This window comes from Thunnus thynnus, chromosome 5 (genome assembly GCF_963924715.1).
Source record: "Thunnus thynnus chromosome 5, fThuThy2.1, whole genome shotgun sequence".
Lineage (NCBI taxonomy): Eukaryota > Metazoa > Chordata > Actinopteri > Scombriformes > Scombridae > Thunnus > Thunnus thynnus.
The window spans coordinates 27070606-27086128 of record NC_089521.1 but is presented as its reverse complement, the minus strand read 5'-3'; the positions used below and the strand labels follow the sequence as shown (position 1 = coordinate 27086128).

Genomic DNA, 15523 nt, shown 5'->3' with positions numbered 1-15523 from the left:
GTTTTCATGCCGTTTTCCCAAATAGTTAAATGTCAAATTGGGATTAAATTGGGTGGAAGACCCCACTATCAGCACATTAGTCAACATTGACATTTTAACTCAGGAACACCTTTAACGGTGACATTAAAACACATGCTTTCTGTTTAAGCCAGTGTTATCAAAATGAGGAAATTGACCCTGTCAGTAAAAAAAAAAAAGGCTGAAGTGACGCTTGAAGAAAAACAATATGGTTACTGATAAGAAAAGAACCTTGAAAAACCCTGACAGGACCTCATGAAAATTTATTTGTTTCCATCAGGTTGTGATGGATGAACAAAACTTTGGGACTGTACTGGCCTCAGGTGCAAAAATATTGTTTACAAGGAATAATTCAGCATTTAGGAAATACTGTTAATCGCTTTCTGGTTGAGAGTTAGCCAGCAACCAGTTAGCTTAGCTTACCATAAAGAGTGGCTCTGTTGGAGGGTAACAAAATCCACCTAGCAGCCCCTTTACAGCTCACTAATTAATATAGTATATCTTGTTAATGTAGGACAAACCTAACCTAACCTGTAAAAACAAGGTTATGTGCCAGAACATTTGTTTGCAGGGATCAGTAATGTCTTGAAGTATGCGCTGGTTGCCTGGCAACTGCTCAAAGCCAATAAAATAAATAGTCAAATAAATAGTCTGGCATATTACCCCACAATAAAGCAAGTAAACTGATCAAATATGTGTTAAAATGTGTTAATTAGTGAGCCTTTGAGGTGCTGGTGGCCGGTTACCTTATGACAGAGCCATGCTAACAGTTTCCTCCATTTCCAGTCTTTGTGCTAAGCTAACCTAACCAGCTGCCAGCAGCTTCATTTTTACCAGACAGATATGAGAGTGGATTCGATGTCCTCATCCAAATGTCTGCCAGAAAGTGAATTTTTCATTTTAATTTCTGTAGAGATTTTTAGCATTTAAATACTATCAACAAATTCAGGCTTAGGTGAGATTGGTTCTCACAGAAATCTGTTCCCTCTGGAGTTTGTACAGGAATGTTTCTGGTTAAGTCAAGTCACTCAACTCCACAGCTCAGAGGATCCAGTCTATCAGTCATCCATCAGCCTCTACGGGCTCTGTTTCCTCTTCCAGTTCCACCTCTGCAGGAAACAGGAAGCCCGAGCCAACCTCATTACCCATTCATGCATCAATCCACACTCATTCTCCTTGAAAAGTGCTTCACATTAGTGTGCCACAGTAATACTGAGAGCTGTGGTTCACATCCCATCCTGTCCAATATGTTTCCCATTTGACATTATCTAAGTGAAGTATAGACTGATTTCAAATCAGCCATGCATATGAAGTCCTCACTCAGAACCAGTACTGTATGTGCACTTTGGCTGAGCTTTTCCTCCAAATGTTTCCAGCCTCGAATGACTCACACACAACTGAATTTAGCAAACCTCAACAACCTATTTTAGTCATTTAGCAGAGTCTCTTATGTAAAGGGTCTAGGAATATGCATCATCAATAAAACATTAGTGCTCAGTACTTTTGATGGTGCTTGTGTGGTCTGTAAATCTGTCAGTAAATCATCCGTAATCCTAGTAAATTAATTCAAAGTTAAATTAAAATTTAAAGTAATACAAAAGCCACTTCAAGTGTAAATCGCAGTAAATGCATTCTTTGCTGTCAAGTTACAGTTAAACTCAATTCAATTCATTTTAATGTCAAAAGATAATTAAAAAACAAGAAAATTCTTAATCTTTGTATATCAAAAATACCCTTAAATTTATTTCCTGGAAACAGTCAGTCTAGTAACCTCATGAAACTAATAAAACTGCATATTTTTCAAATAACACTGATTTCCCGTTAATTGACCTTTGTGTCGTCCCCTCCCCGACATTCTGTTTCAGCAGGGATGTTGTCAAATTTAAGACTTAAGACGCCCTAAAATGCGGCCTCATTGTGAGTCTTTCTTCCTTTGATTTTATTAAGCTGTGTTGTGGTTTTCTTTCTTTCTTCTTCTTCGCTTTTCGAATGTTTTATAAGTCCCTCGGGACAAACAGCCGTTGCCTCTGCACCAACTAACAGACATCCAAATAAACTTGAACTTAAAACACTAACTTAGAGCATGTGGGCAACATGTGGCTCAGCTCACGTCACTGCCACTCCCCTGGACCTCTGGAGAGTCAAAGACACCGATCTGGATGTCAAAGGGGAACCCTGGCAGGCTCTCTACAGTCATAACATCCCTGCGGTGCTGTTGACAGGAGTCTCCGGCACACTTCGGACATTGTTTTGTCAGTGACTCAACAAGCACATCCGGCTAATCGTTACAGTTTGTAACAGGGACTGGGAAGTGACACCATCCCTCAATCCCTCGGTAAATCAGAACAGCATGTGGATGATTAAACTGTCCTCACAGTGCAATTTGATGAGTGTGTGTATGTGTGTGTGTATGTGTGTGTGTGTGGTCTGCACACTGTATCAGGAATGAACCTAAAAGCAGGACAATATCATAAACATGTAAACGCCGTGTGGCATGTTAACCCGTGTCGGACAATGTTTTTTCATGTCTCTCCTCATCATGTAGACAATAAAGAGTGTAAGACGGTTTAAACCTACAGACCAGACCGACTAGTGTATGTTGGATACTTAAAATGTTGGCAAGAGTGTGGTGAGGAAAATATTTGCATAGATCAAGCCTGTTTTTGTTTGTGCGATGATAAAACAGAAGTGAATATATAAAAATACAAGGCAAGACTGTATTTAAATAAGCAAAAGAGGAACAACGTCCACGATGCACTGACACCATAACCTATAAATATTCTTTTTTTGGCTGCTTTACTTCTACAGTTTGACTATAAAAATGTTTCTACACCACAGGTTGGCTGAACTTTATTTAAACTTTTATTTACAGAGACAAAGCGCTTGCAAATCAAGCAAATCAGCTTCCAAATATGCAATTAAACAAGTAGATTGTAATGTGAAAGCAGCCCTGACCATCCACCAAGCATGAGTGAAAATTTACAGCTGACAGGCCAAGATAGGAATATGCACTTTGCAAAAAAAATAAGAAGTTTGGAAAAACTCTCTAGCTCAGAATAAAGGAACAAAAATTTGACAAGCAACTTGTGTTGGAACTTTAAACACATAGTTGATATCAGTGTCTGAAATGTTTCTGTGATTAATTAAATATGATTTAACCACACAGGTGACTTTAGGACTTTGTTCTCGTTGTTGCTGGTGGGAAAGCACGCCTACGCAACAGCACACCAGCACAAGAGGTCTGAAAATAGCCTCTACACAAACAGTACTTTGTGGAAGCGCTGGATGGTTGGACAGCTCTTTGGGACCTGAAGCACCTCTTAACTTGCACTGTCACCACAAGCTGTGCTTGTACACAGAGAGCCCTCAGCTCACTGAAAGGCTTTTTGTAAAATCCACATATGGGAGTTAAAATGTGGGAGTGGGAATCGCGATTTCTCGCAGTATTTAAAGAGGGGAGGGAAAACTCCTTCGCTCAAATGGATGCCACTTGTTTTTTTAAAGTTCACTAAGTCCATAGAGTTTTAAGTATCTCCAGTGGGCATGTGATGGAATAACTTTGGGAGACAAAATAGCAAAGAAAGTATTTAGGGAGAATAAACAAGCCTTGTGGTAAAGCCCTGCTCCAATTCTTCATTTTTATTATCCTTCAAAGTATTTCGAGTATTGCATTTCTGCATAAAGTCAGCAAGACAAAAAGTTCTGCGTTTTTTTGACTCAGACGTGTTATATATGGTGTTGAAAACTGGATTATAATTATAAAAGGATTAGATTGTATAAATATATTTTTCATTGCACACAGATCCATAAAATGTGTAGATTTGATCTTTGTACTAATGCCTGTTACTTGTTGGTAAAAAGGCTGTTTGAGTGTTTTTATTCTTTACCTCTAGCAGCTCTGAGACGATGGGCAGGACCTCTGGGTTGCAGATGTCAATGGAATCGTCCCTGTAGGTCTTCTTCTTGTAGCGGATGTTCCCCAGGTGGAGAATAGCTGACAGTAGTGAGAAAATCCTGACATAGAAGAAAGACTCTTATTGTTAATACATTTACATTGTTCAGGGCAACTAACTCACTGTCCTATCAAGCATGATGTACAATGAATAAAAGGAGTTTCTGTGCTCAGAGATTCTTCCAAGGACACCTTGCAGGGTTACACTGTTTAACATTTCTGCTGTTTTTCTCTTTATTGCACAGAGCTGTTACTGACAAGTTCATCTAATGGAAATTTTTTTATTAAACGCTTTTTTGCGGTGGAGATATAAATGAACAGGATGTTTGTTTTACTTTACACAACATGCTAAAACCAGTTTCACATCCTGACTGATACCTGAGAAAAAAAACAGAAGTGCAATGACAGCAAATGACCTCATCGACGCAAGAAATTAAAAAAAAAAACCCCATTACAGAATGATAAGTTTGTTTCAGCCCCCTTACGTTTGCTTCCCCCGTAACCACATCTGGTTATATGTTTCCACAAAAATGTCATGAGATAAATGTCCGCAGTTTCGTTCTGCTTAACGTTTTTGATCCTGAGGCTGTGGTTCTATAATCATATACGATCGGAACAGTTGTACACATCACAAATATCATCTTACTGTTTGCGTGTGCTGGGTAGGAAGCCGACCATCTCCATAGCCAGCTGCAGCCGCTCAAAGTCGTGTTTCAGGTCTTCTCCTTCCACTGTGAAGCAGTCCTGCTGGTGTCAGGTGGAAGCAGAGGAGAGGAGAGAGGAGGACGGAGAGAGAGACATTAGCATCACAAAGTGTTTCTAATAAATATACAACACACCAATCTAACAAAACAAAAGGGCCTACAAACAGTACTTTGTGTAAGTAATGGATCTAAACACTGCATCGATGTCGTGCGGAGGCCTGAATGAGGGTGAGCGTGTGTGACTCAACAAGGTTTCCCACAGCGATTTATAGGAGACAGCGTGTTCTCACCTGCAGTGACATCAGTAGACGTTATTACACAGTCACAGAGACTAGAGCAGACAGGAAATGGCACATATTTAAGTCCACCACATTGTATCTAAATGATTAAAACTGCTTTAATCAATATTTTTATGTTAAAAATGGATCGAATTGCTGTATGTAATCAGAAAGGGGTCGCTTGCACTGATGAACCCACAGAGAATTACCATCAAACTCTGCAACCTTCCTAAACTCTATTGAAGTGTCTTTCAGCCAGTCGGTTTGTTTTTTTTCAGCCCGCAACTTTACTGTTTTGATTCTGTCTCACTGCTCTCGACAGTGTTGTTTACAGCTGTTTTCAGAGAAAAACTGGTAAACCCATTGTGCACTAGCTGCCCAGCACAGTATGGGAACATTTAGCAGTTAAAAAGCCATATATTTCCCTCAGGATGTGGTGAAGAACAGACCAGAGCTATAAGCAGCCTGAATATTGGGCTAAAACTTGTCAGATGGCAGGAGACACGACTCCAAATAAATGCTACTCATGTCAGCTTAATAGGATAACAGTATGTCAGTATTGTGTTTTTACACAGCCCTAAGGTGCAAAAAACTTCAACTGATGCAAGTTTTACATCTATTAACTGCAGCAGGATGTTACAATGTCAGAAAAAAACAGATTGTCTTATGAGTTTAATTTAGCTGAGGGAAGTAGCTGCAAGCCGCCTTTGTAAACCACTTTCCTGGGGAAACCCTGCAAAATGCACACGGTGCATTCCTGTGGAGTTAGGAGACACTAATATACAGTGTATGTGAGTTTATGAATGAATGGGTGCTGCCATGAGGATGTGTACATATACTGTGACTGAGAGTGTGTGTGTGTGTGTGTGTGTGTCTCCACAGGCCCTCCGGTCGGTCAGCATGTCTCTGCTCAGGCAGCGAGCCTCTCTCAGGCTGTAATTAGCACATACCACAGCGACCGGCCAGCGAGGGAAGACACAGGAGCCCATAATCCATGCTGGATCTGGATTTACCTCTTCTACACTTGAACCTTCAACACTCCTCTGCCTCTCCATTGTTTTCCTTTGACTTATAACTTGTCAGGAGCTGCAGAGCCAGCGATCTGCGTATTTCTCCAGTGAGTTTCTCCAATTGCAACAAAGGGGTTTTGAGGCTTCTCGAGCTACAGCGAGACCCGGGAAAAGCCAGTTTTCAAATTGCCGGGTATGCTCGACCTCTGTGCCAAGCAGCACAATGTGATACGTTCAAGGAAGTTGAGAAAATAAAGAGATCAATTTTGGCCAGTTGTGGGGGAATGCTTTGGTCAAAAACCAAAGCCTGAACTATTGGTGCTTAGAAAAAAAAAAAAAAAAAAAGGACAAGAGATTCTTGAGTGCGGTAAAGGGATGATTAAGAAACAATCTGTTCTTTTTCCCTCATTTTAAACAAAGAATCTTTTCTCACTTCAAAATTGATTGTAACGCTGAAATTGTAATAATACACCAGTTGCAACACTTCTGGTGCAGGTTTACAGCCCAGCTGACACAGCACATGGAGCTTTCTAACAGATCACTCACGGATCCTGTTAAAAGTTGTGTCTCTCCAGTCGAGGCTTTTCTGTTACTTACCATGACTTAATCATGATTTATGCTGTCAAAGCACCCGGTCGATTTTGCGCCAAAAACAGCATGCCACCCCGTCCCCAGACATTCCACATGACCATAAACCATAGACACCCCAAACAGGCACAAAATGCAAACCCACAGCCACCGAGGCCCCGAATCAAACACTCGACTGCACACATCAAATGCAAACATCCAAAAAAATGTTTGGTCTTTGGGATCTTTAGTCAAATACTTGATTTTTTTTTAGTCACATTGGTTTATTTTGTAATTTCTGCTCCAGACATTGCATTAGGCATCTGTATGCACTTGTCACCGGGTGTCTCTACTTACAGCTGCCTGCCCCCCGCACGTTGACCAATGGTGGAGGTTAAAGGTTAAATAGGCCCAAAGGGTTGGTCAGATGCTCTGACAGCTGTCAAGGGCTGTTGGACTTTCTGTGTGTCTGTGTGTGTGCGGGTGCGTGTGTTTGCGAAGACGGTGACATCATGTTCTTAGACAGTGGGGGGTCACAGACTGATGAGGTCATTGACTGACCCCTGCTAGAGACAGCGGGTCAGCAAACAGTAAGAGAGGACGGTTGTGTAAGGAAAGAAAAATGAGACGAGAGACGGAACGAGACAGAGTTTCAAGTGGTCTGTGAAGTTAAAGGGATAGTTCAACATTTTTGGATATATGTTTGGGGTTTTTTTTTTGCTCATTTCTAAGAGTAAGATGAGAAGATTGATACAGATCTCGTCTGTGTGTTAAGTACGAAGCTGCAGTCAGAGTATGGTTAGCCTAGCTTAGCATAGTAACTGTAAAAAATGTGGCTACTAACACCTTTAAAGCTGACTTTTTACTCTACATATGTATCTTGTTTGCCTCACCAATACATAAACATGAATGTGAAATTGCAGTTTTTAAGAGGAGTTATGTGCTGTAGCAGTTTATCCATTCACCCAGTGCTACTGTGCTTCAGCTTTAGCGTGGGTTACAAGATACGTTCGAGGAGCAGTTTTGGCACAATGGTACCAAACCAGGCAAGCTCAGTGTGACAACAAGACTTCGGGATGCTGTGTACAGTCAGTGCCTCCAGCTGTTGAAAAGCAAGAAGCAAGAAATTGTTCTGGCACGTAACTCTGACCAAAACCAAACACTGTTGCATTTATTTATTTATTTATTTTTTAAAAACGGGCAATCAAACAAGATACTGTGTGTGAATAAGGGAGCTTTAGCGGTGTAGGTGGGTGTAATTTTTCACTGCTAAGCTAGGCTAAACACATCCTGACTCCAGCTGCGTACTTAACACGTATGATAGATCTCAATCTTCTCATCTCACTCTCAGACAGAAAGCGAATAAGCATATTTAGTAAAAACCATGAACTATTGCTGTAGTGGGAAAACTCAACTGAACATCTGTCTTTTGACTATCAAATATTCACCCCCCGTAGGCTGGCTCTGAAATCTCTATAGCTTACTCATATTTTGAGGATTGCTCCAGTCAGCTTGAATTCACAAAAGTTAGTGTTTTCAAATGGCAACCCAGAGTCACAGTACCAAACACATCAATCAAAACATCATCAGAAGTATCAAAGCTTCCATGGAAATTTCTAAAACCGCTGCTGCAACATAATCCAGTTCTCTACTGTTGATCCACATGTTCAGCATGTTCCAAACAATCCTCACTTTATCCATAAATTGTTAAAAATGCTGCTTCCAGTGGACCTATGGGTGGAGTAAATATTCTTCACAAGTGATTTGAGAAATTTCCGTTGACAGTTTGATACAGGATACATTTTTGACTCTGGGTCGCCTAACTTCAGGGAATCCTAACTGACAACAGTGTTTCGGAGCCACTTTTCCAAGCACACAGGAGGTGAGTTTTTTGATACTGAAAAAGATTTTTGGTGGATTCCTTCTTTAACTGCATGAACGCAAAGCAACTTAAGAGCTCAAAAACTGTGAGTGTCCTCAAAAAGCCTTTGCTGGATTAAAGAACAGTTTAAAAAAAGTAGGAGACAAAGAGCCAAAGTCAAGAGGGAAATACAGCAAGACTAACATACAAGCGGTATTTATACTGACCGACTCTCATGTCAAGTGTTTGCTCGGCGGCAAAGTCAAAGTAACATAATCTTCCATTAGGAAATAGTGAATCCCTTAACCACACACAACAAATCCCACTGACCAAACATTACTCACTTCAGGTGGAGGCCGGCAAGACAGTGGTAGGCTCAGAGGCCAGTGAAACAGCAAACACACACACACACACACACACAAAATGGACCACACACTTAGAGGGAAGTTTCAGGATGTGAACCTAGTGTTCCCTAATGATCATTAAAGAAGAAGAACAAGCAGCGTGTAGGGAACGATAGTTTCTCACTGACCATTTTGGTTATTGCCTTCTGTCTCGCTAATGTCAGTGCAGAGTGAAGAAGTAACAACTTAAGCTGATACAAGTTTATATTCCAGAGACATCTGGTTGTTGTCCTTTTTTTGTAAAGTGTATTAAGACAACTAATGTGATTTTACACTGAAGATAAACTTGGTTATGGGGCGTCCTGGTAGCCTGTTGGTTAAGACAGATCAGCATCCACGGTTCAACTCCAGCTGTGGACCTTTTTTGCATGTCTTTACCCATAATTCCTCTTTCTCAGCGCTTTCAACTATGAAATAAATGCCAAACAATAATCTTAAAGAAAAGATGCTACTTGCTTATTATTCCAAAATATCGATATTGCTAATGACCAAAAACAACCCACAATATTGACTTAAACATCCCCAATGACTTACACTATCATTGCTTGAATGGTTGAACACTTGGGAGGATGTTCAACCAACCAAAAGGGCTCATTTATGACAATTTCTGTACAACTGTCAGTGTCTTCAGTATCTATTTTGTCATTATGTCACTGACCATTTCCATTGCAGTCATTTAGTGACAAGTGTCTCAGCCTCAAAAACAACATTTATGGATATTCAGTTCACTATCATGTAAGCTTCAAATCTTCACATTTGAGAAGCTGCAATGACATGACACGATTAGTTTGATTATCAAAATAGTTTCCACTTAATTTTCTACTGATCGATTAATCGACTAATTGTTGCGGCTCTACTGCAAATGCAGAAATGTTATTTTTTACTCTCTCATACTTTAGACCTACCACTATATTTACAGTACAGTGTTTAAGTGTATGTCAACTATTAAATATTAAAATGTAGCGGTGAGGATAAAATCCTGAACCTTCCCTTTAAAGATGGCGGTTTGACATCATCCCCCATCTCCTGACAGCAGAGCATCCAAAGCCAAAGATGTCGAGTTTAAAGGGATTCTGTTGTGTTTTAATTTCATTCGGTTAGTCAGTGTAGCCATTTCTCTTGGTTCACACAATGTAATGTAAGTGCTCTGTTTAAAGAGAGCTTTATTAAAAAAGCCAACTTAACTTAATTATTCATTATCTTTCTTTTAAAGAAGCACAAATCCTTGTCTGTAATGATTTGAAAAACAAGAAACATACATTAAATTAGCTTATAATTCTTTACCAAGAATCATAATTAGAAAGAGACTTCATTTTGGAAGAACATTTTTCAAAATGACACATTTCTTGAGAGAAAAAAATAACCAAATAGAGTAAAATCATCACATCAAGGTATCCCTTTAAACATTTTAGAGGCGGTTCTTCATAGAGCTCGACCAGCTGAGGTCACTCCAGGTCGCCTCCATCTTTAGTCCGTTTCAGTGAAAGCAGGCATGTGTGGACAGCGGCGAGAGAACAAGACCAAGACCGGCACCAAAAAAACCCCAGAGTACCACGACACACCCATGAGCACAGACGCACACAAACAACTTGTCATCCACATAATACTGACCAGCTCGCTCTCATAGTAATTGTCCCAGTGGAGTTTGTGTGATTTCTTTGTCATCTGGAAGCAAGGCAGAGCGGGTTAAAGAAGGCATGAATCACACACAAAATTACACATGCTGTTAATATGTGAGGAAAAAATTACTAATCCTCACACACACACACAGGAACGGACACACACACACACGCATCTCCAGAGTCGCAATAATTAAATCCATGATGTGGCCTGATCGGAGATGGTGGTGGATATAAATGGTTTAGATTTAAGAGACCGCATCAGTGTGTGAAAACTTTATACTCTGAGTGACATAACCTCCTTTCTTACTCTATGAAAAGAGAGACAGCAGCGCTGGAAGAACTCAGATGTTAATAAAAACATCACATTAATTATTACTGTTGCATTAAAGTTGAAGTTTACTAATGGAGCTGGTTGAGCTGGAGACAATTTTAACTCCATTACATACCGTAATACCGTAACAATGACTTATATTTTCCAGTTGATCATATGTTTTATATGAAAATCATGATCAGCTAATTACTCAGTAACTATGGCTGCCAAATAAATGTATTTGATTTGATTCGATTCTTCTACTTTCAACAAGTGAGCAACACTGTTGTTTCCTTGAATATAAAATTGTGTTAAGTGCACATTATATTTATATATACACAAAATAGACATTTTACACATTATGCAGCACTAACTGAACCATTTACAACAAATAACCACTGCACATCTAGTGCAGATGAACAATTGTTTTTGATCTTGAGATTTTAAGAATCAATGTTGGACGATTCCAATTGCGATTAACTGCAAAATTCATCCATTCTTAGGTAAAAAGAACAAAATCTCCTTCTGAAATGCAGTGGAGTAGATGTATAAAGTAGCAGAAAATGGGAGCACTTGAGTAAACGTACTTATGATTTACCACTAAAACAGACACTGAGACAAACGAAAACAGAGAACAAAATCCATCTCTGAGAGGGAAGAGAGCTAAATATGGATAATGATTTTGCTCCTTTGTGACACCATGTGTGTATGGATTGCCTGTGTGTGTGTGTGTGTGTGTGTGTGTGTGTGTGTGTGTGTGTGTGTGTGTGTGTTGGCTGCACGCCTGCTGTTTGTCAGGGACACACACACACACACACACACACACACAAACACACCCGGCTCTAACGAACGCATGTGCACACAAAAACACGCGACCGCCGGCGCCCTCTGCACGAGAGTCAGCGCCAGATTAACTCCTGAGTCTTGCTGTTGCCATGGAAACAGAGCTGCATAGTAACAGGCAGCCGGCAGCGGAGGGTGGGGTGGGGGGGGGGGGGGGGGGGGGGGGTTGTTGTCGTGGGGATTAAGGGAGCAGAAAAAAAACTGTTACTTTTTTGGGGAAGCCAAATGAGATGAACAAAGACATTTTTTTTTTTTTTTTTGTTGCTTCTCCAGTAAGCTGCCGTAAGAAGAGGGAATGTGAATCCTCACATATCTGCTGCCAACGCACACAGATGCACTGCAGAAGATGCACACATATGGGGGCTTTTGGCATGTGCACAAGCACGTAAACACACCCAGACACACACACACACACACATGCACGCACATATGTGAGACACACACAGATGCTTTGGGTTGAAATTTTTAGGCTGATGCAATCAACACTCCAGAGTACTGAGAAGTGCTCCAGTTATGATAAATGAGTAAATAAGATCCAACAGAAAGGGAAGGGAAGGAAGGAACGGAGTCGGCAGAATTGTTTATCATCATATTTAGGTTTCCATCCACGGCAGCTTTGCTTTATTATTCAATAATAACTCATCCAGTTCTGAGAAAAACTGTTATTCCCACTTCAAATCTGCTCTGAATTCTTTGCAGCATCGTAAAATGTACTCACACAGTCTCTTTATCATTATAAATCACTGTACAGACACAGTATTATGTTACCCGACAATTTCCTAACATAAAAAGCTCCTGATACAAACGAAACACCGCCACGCTGGATAATTACTGACAAGACGAGCAATTATAACGTTAATATCTTTCAGTCGGTTTGACCTTTCTATCCCTTCAATCCTGCGGCACCGACTGTTTCTACACAACTGTACATCTGAACAGGAATAAGATCTTGTCTCTGCTGTTTCACATTTACATGATGAGACTCATGAGTAGGGCCGGGTATCATTGAAAGTCTCAGTGCAGATACCAAATCAACATTTTTTACGATACCTTTCTTTGAGGTACACTAGGTTAAAGGGATTCTTTTGTGTTTGAATTTTATTCGGTTAATCGGTCGTTTCTATTGGTTTCAGAAGAATTCAGAAATATACAAGCTCTATTTAAAAAGGGGTTTATTAAAAAAGCCACCTAAACTTTATTATTTATTTAAGAAAAGACAGAAATCTTTGTCTCTGTCATCATTTTAAAACAAGAAACCTTCAGTAAATTAGATAATAATTCTTTACTAATAACTTTAATTAATGAGTGATACTTCATTTAGGAAGAAAATTCTTCAAAATGACGCAAAGTTCGATACCGAGGCCAGTACTTATTAGCAGTGACGGCACCAGAAGATGCACAAAGCCCAAAGTGTCACTTTCATAAGTTTTATTTGTACATAATCATGGATGTTGAGTTATTGTTAGGAGCCTCTAAGAGGGTTTGTATCCCTGTAACTCTTAAAATCAATCATTATTATACTAATCCTGTTTTCTCTATTTTCTTTCTTTCATGTCGGCAGAAACAGGAGCTTAATAATCTGACAGATTACACAACAGGACGACATAAATATCTTTTACGTGGAATTTGTGTATATACATGCATTTATTTTGCACTGAATACTGAGTTGCCTGCGTTCATGTATGTGCGAGTGTGTGTTTGTATGTGCGGACCTGGTTGAGGTAGTGGTATTCCTCAGGTTTGAGCAGGTGGAAGGACTTCCTCTCCTCTTCACTGGCTCCGGCCAACAGGTAGTAGAACACATGGTAGTTCCTACAGACGCACACAAACACAACAGGGTATGATTTTACAGCACAAAAAAAACACATTTCCTGTATTCACTTCTAAGGACCTTTTCACACTTGAAAGTCCGAACCAAGGTTCATGTTTTTGTTGCATCGTATACATTTGATCTGGTTAGTTTTGGTTTCACGTTGCAATAATGCAAGCACACTAAAGAACTTAACATGACATTCCTACATCCTGTCGTCATCACCTACGTGGGCTGCGTCTTCCTACACAATTCGGTGGGTAGCCTTCTATCGCCATTTAAATTACTTGTGAAAAACGAATGAACAGATTCATTTTGTTGCCACTATAATAATATTCTTATGGTATTACTTTATCCTCTGGTGGCATATCCTCTCTCTCATCCTCTCCGAAGATACCTAGAAAGTGTCGACATTTTTCCCAGTTTACTTTTTATAATGTCGTCGGACCTTATTTCAATTAATAACTCGTTCTCCTCCTCTCCTCATGTGCTACCGCGGCTCATTTTTCCTTTTTCCAGTTCTGACGATAGCCCGCTGGAACATCCTGTAATTGGTCCCAAAGTCCGAACCATCCAAAAAATGTTTTCACACTAGAACTGAACCGAACCATGGTTCAGTTTGATCCAGACCGAGACCATCTTTTTTTATTGGACCAGGTTCGGCTGTTTGGTCCGTACTGTGGTCCGGGGGAGGTTTCACATCTGTAATTTTGGTTTGGATCAAACTGAAAAGCCCAAAAGTCCGGACCAAACGAGTTAGGTGTGAAAGGACCCTGACACTCATTTTTATTTGGGGACCAATCGCTCCACTGAGACTCCATTCAAAGCTTCGGAGTAGAGTACAGTGAAAAACCTTCTATCTGGAGCTTATTTCTCAACCCAAACCTGCAACATGTAACAAATAAGTCACACCTTCGACCTCGACCCGGTGGGGCTCAAGTTTCAAGTCAAACAAAGCAGCAGTGTGGTGGTGTGTGGGCTGGAGGTAAGGAGTTGTGATTAGCCGTGACAAAGGCTGGAGCTCTGGCCAACGTGCTGAGATGTAATTCTATTACAGCTGGAAATGAGCTTGTTCTCTGCACAGGGACACTTAGTGCCTGATGGAGTGGTGGAAAGTTATAAAGCCCAGGGAGAATATAGAGGAAACCCAAACTGTAATTGGTGGATGGGTGGAAGGATGTTTTCAACTAAAACTTGTGTACAGTTACAGAAGTGGTTCTGGGACCTGAAAGTAAGCAGTCAAACACAGGAGATATGGTATTAGTGCTGCTTTAACTTATTAATAATACCTCTACTACAACGTTTAATATTTTCATAACTGTCATGGCTCCTGCTTGTAATAGTCCCACTTTGGGTTGGACAATACATTCACAACTCTCTACCCCACCAAAAAAAAACTGTGAAGATGCTAAAATATCGTTACTGTTTTCTTACTGTATTTCCATGTATTACAAACATTCAGGTGAATAATTAATGGACTCCACATTAAAAAAAAAAAAACCTTAAATAAACATTTACTAGTAACAGACAGTGAATGAGCCACCCACATGTGGGCTACAATTTGAGCCTCCTTTAATTCAGCCTACATTTGTTTACATTTTTGGCAAATTAGCCCGATAAAAAGTATGCTGAACTAGCTATTAGCAGTTCCTGTTGGCAACGTACCCATGGATATACAGACAACTATCACTGAATTACTTTGATACCGAAGAAAACGGAAAGATGTGATTATTCCCTGAGCGTCTTTTTTGTACGATTTCTAAGTGGATTTATGGATGTTTATTCACGATGGACATCAGAGATAATATATTCTCGGAAAGAGTAAGTCACACATGATCTAAAAATATGTGTATCATTTCTGTGTGTTCACATTTGACTGAGTTATGACTCTGAGAAGGAGTATGAATTTTGACGGAAATTGCGGCAATCAGGCGCTAAATTACGGGTTGTTAAGTACCTCATCTGCCGCCATGAGCCGTGTGTCACCTTCCGCTACTGCTGCTGCTCCAACTGATGAGGTGTTGATAAAATCTGAACCACAATGACTAACTTCCTGGTGTTTTTAGGACATCTGTCTCTTTCACCCTAGGCAGTATATTTGCCTCATATCTCTCCTGTTTTTTTTCAGTGCGGCAATTGTCACA

At 40.1% G+C, this 15523-nt stretch overlaps 1 protein-coding gene across 4 annotated transcripts in view; it reads right to left on the bottom strand.

Annotated features, from left to right (window-relative positions):
• The window catches only part of LOC137183406 (unconventional myosin-IXAb-like), a 160191-nt gene that overhangs the window by 59646 nt on the left and 85022 nt on the right, over positions 1-15523 (bottom strand). For 2 of the 4 annotated variants that reach the window (XM_067590435.1, XM_067590436.1), the window contains exons 5-8: positions 13282-13381; positions 10406-10459; positions 4617-4717; positions 3906-4032 (exon numbers count right to left, since the gene is read on the bottom strand). In XM_067590435.1, coding sequence (XP_067446536.1) covers positions 3906-4032; positions 4617-4717; positions 10406-10459; positions 13282-13381 — 382 coding nt within the window. The remainder of the gene's footprint in view (positions 1-3905; positions 4033-4616; positions 4718-10405; positions 10460-13281; positions 13382-15523) is intronic. The other 2 variants (XM_067590437.1, XM_067590438.1) reach the window with 2 other exon arrangements.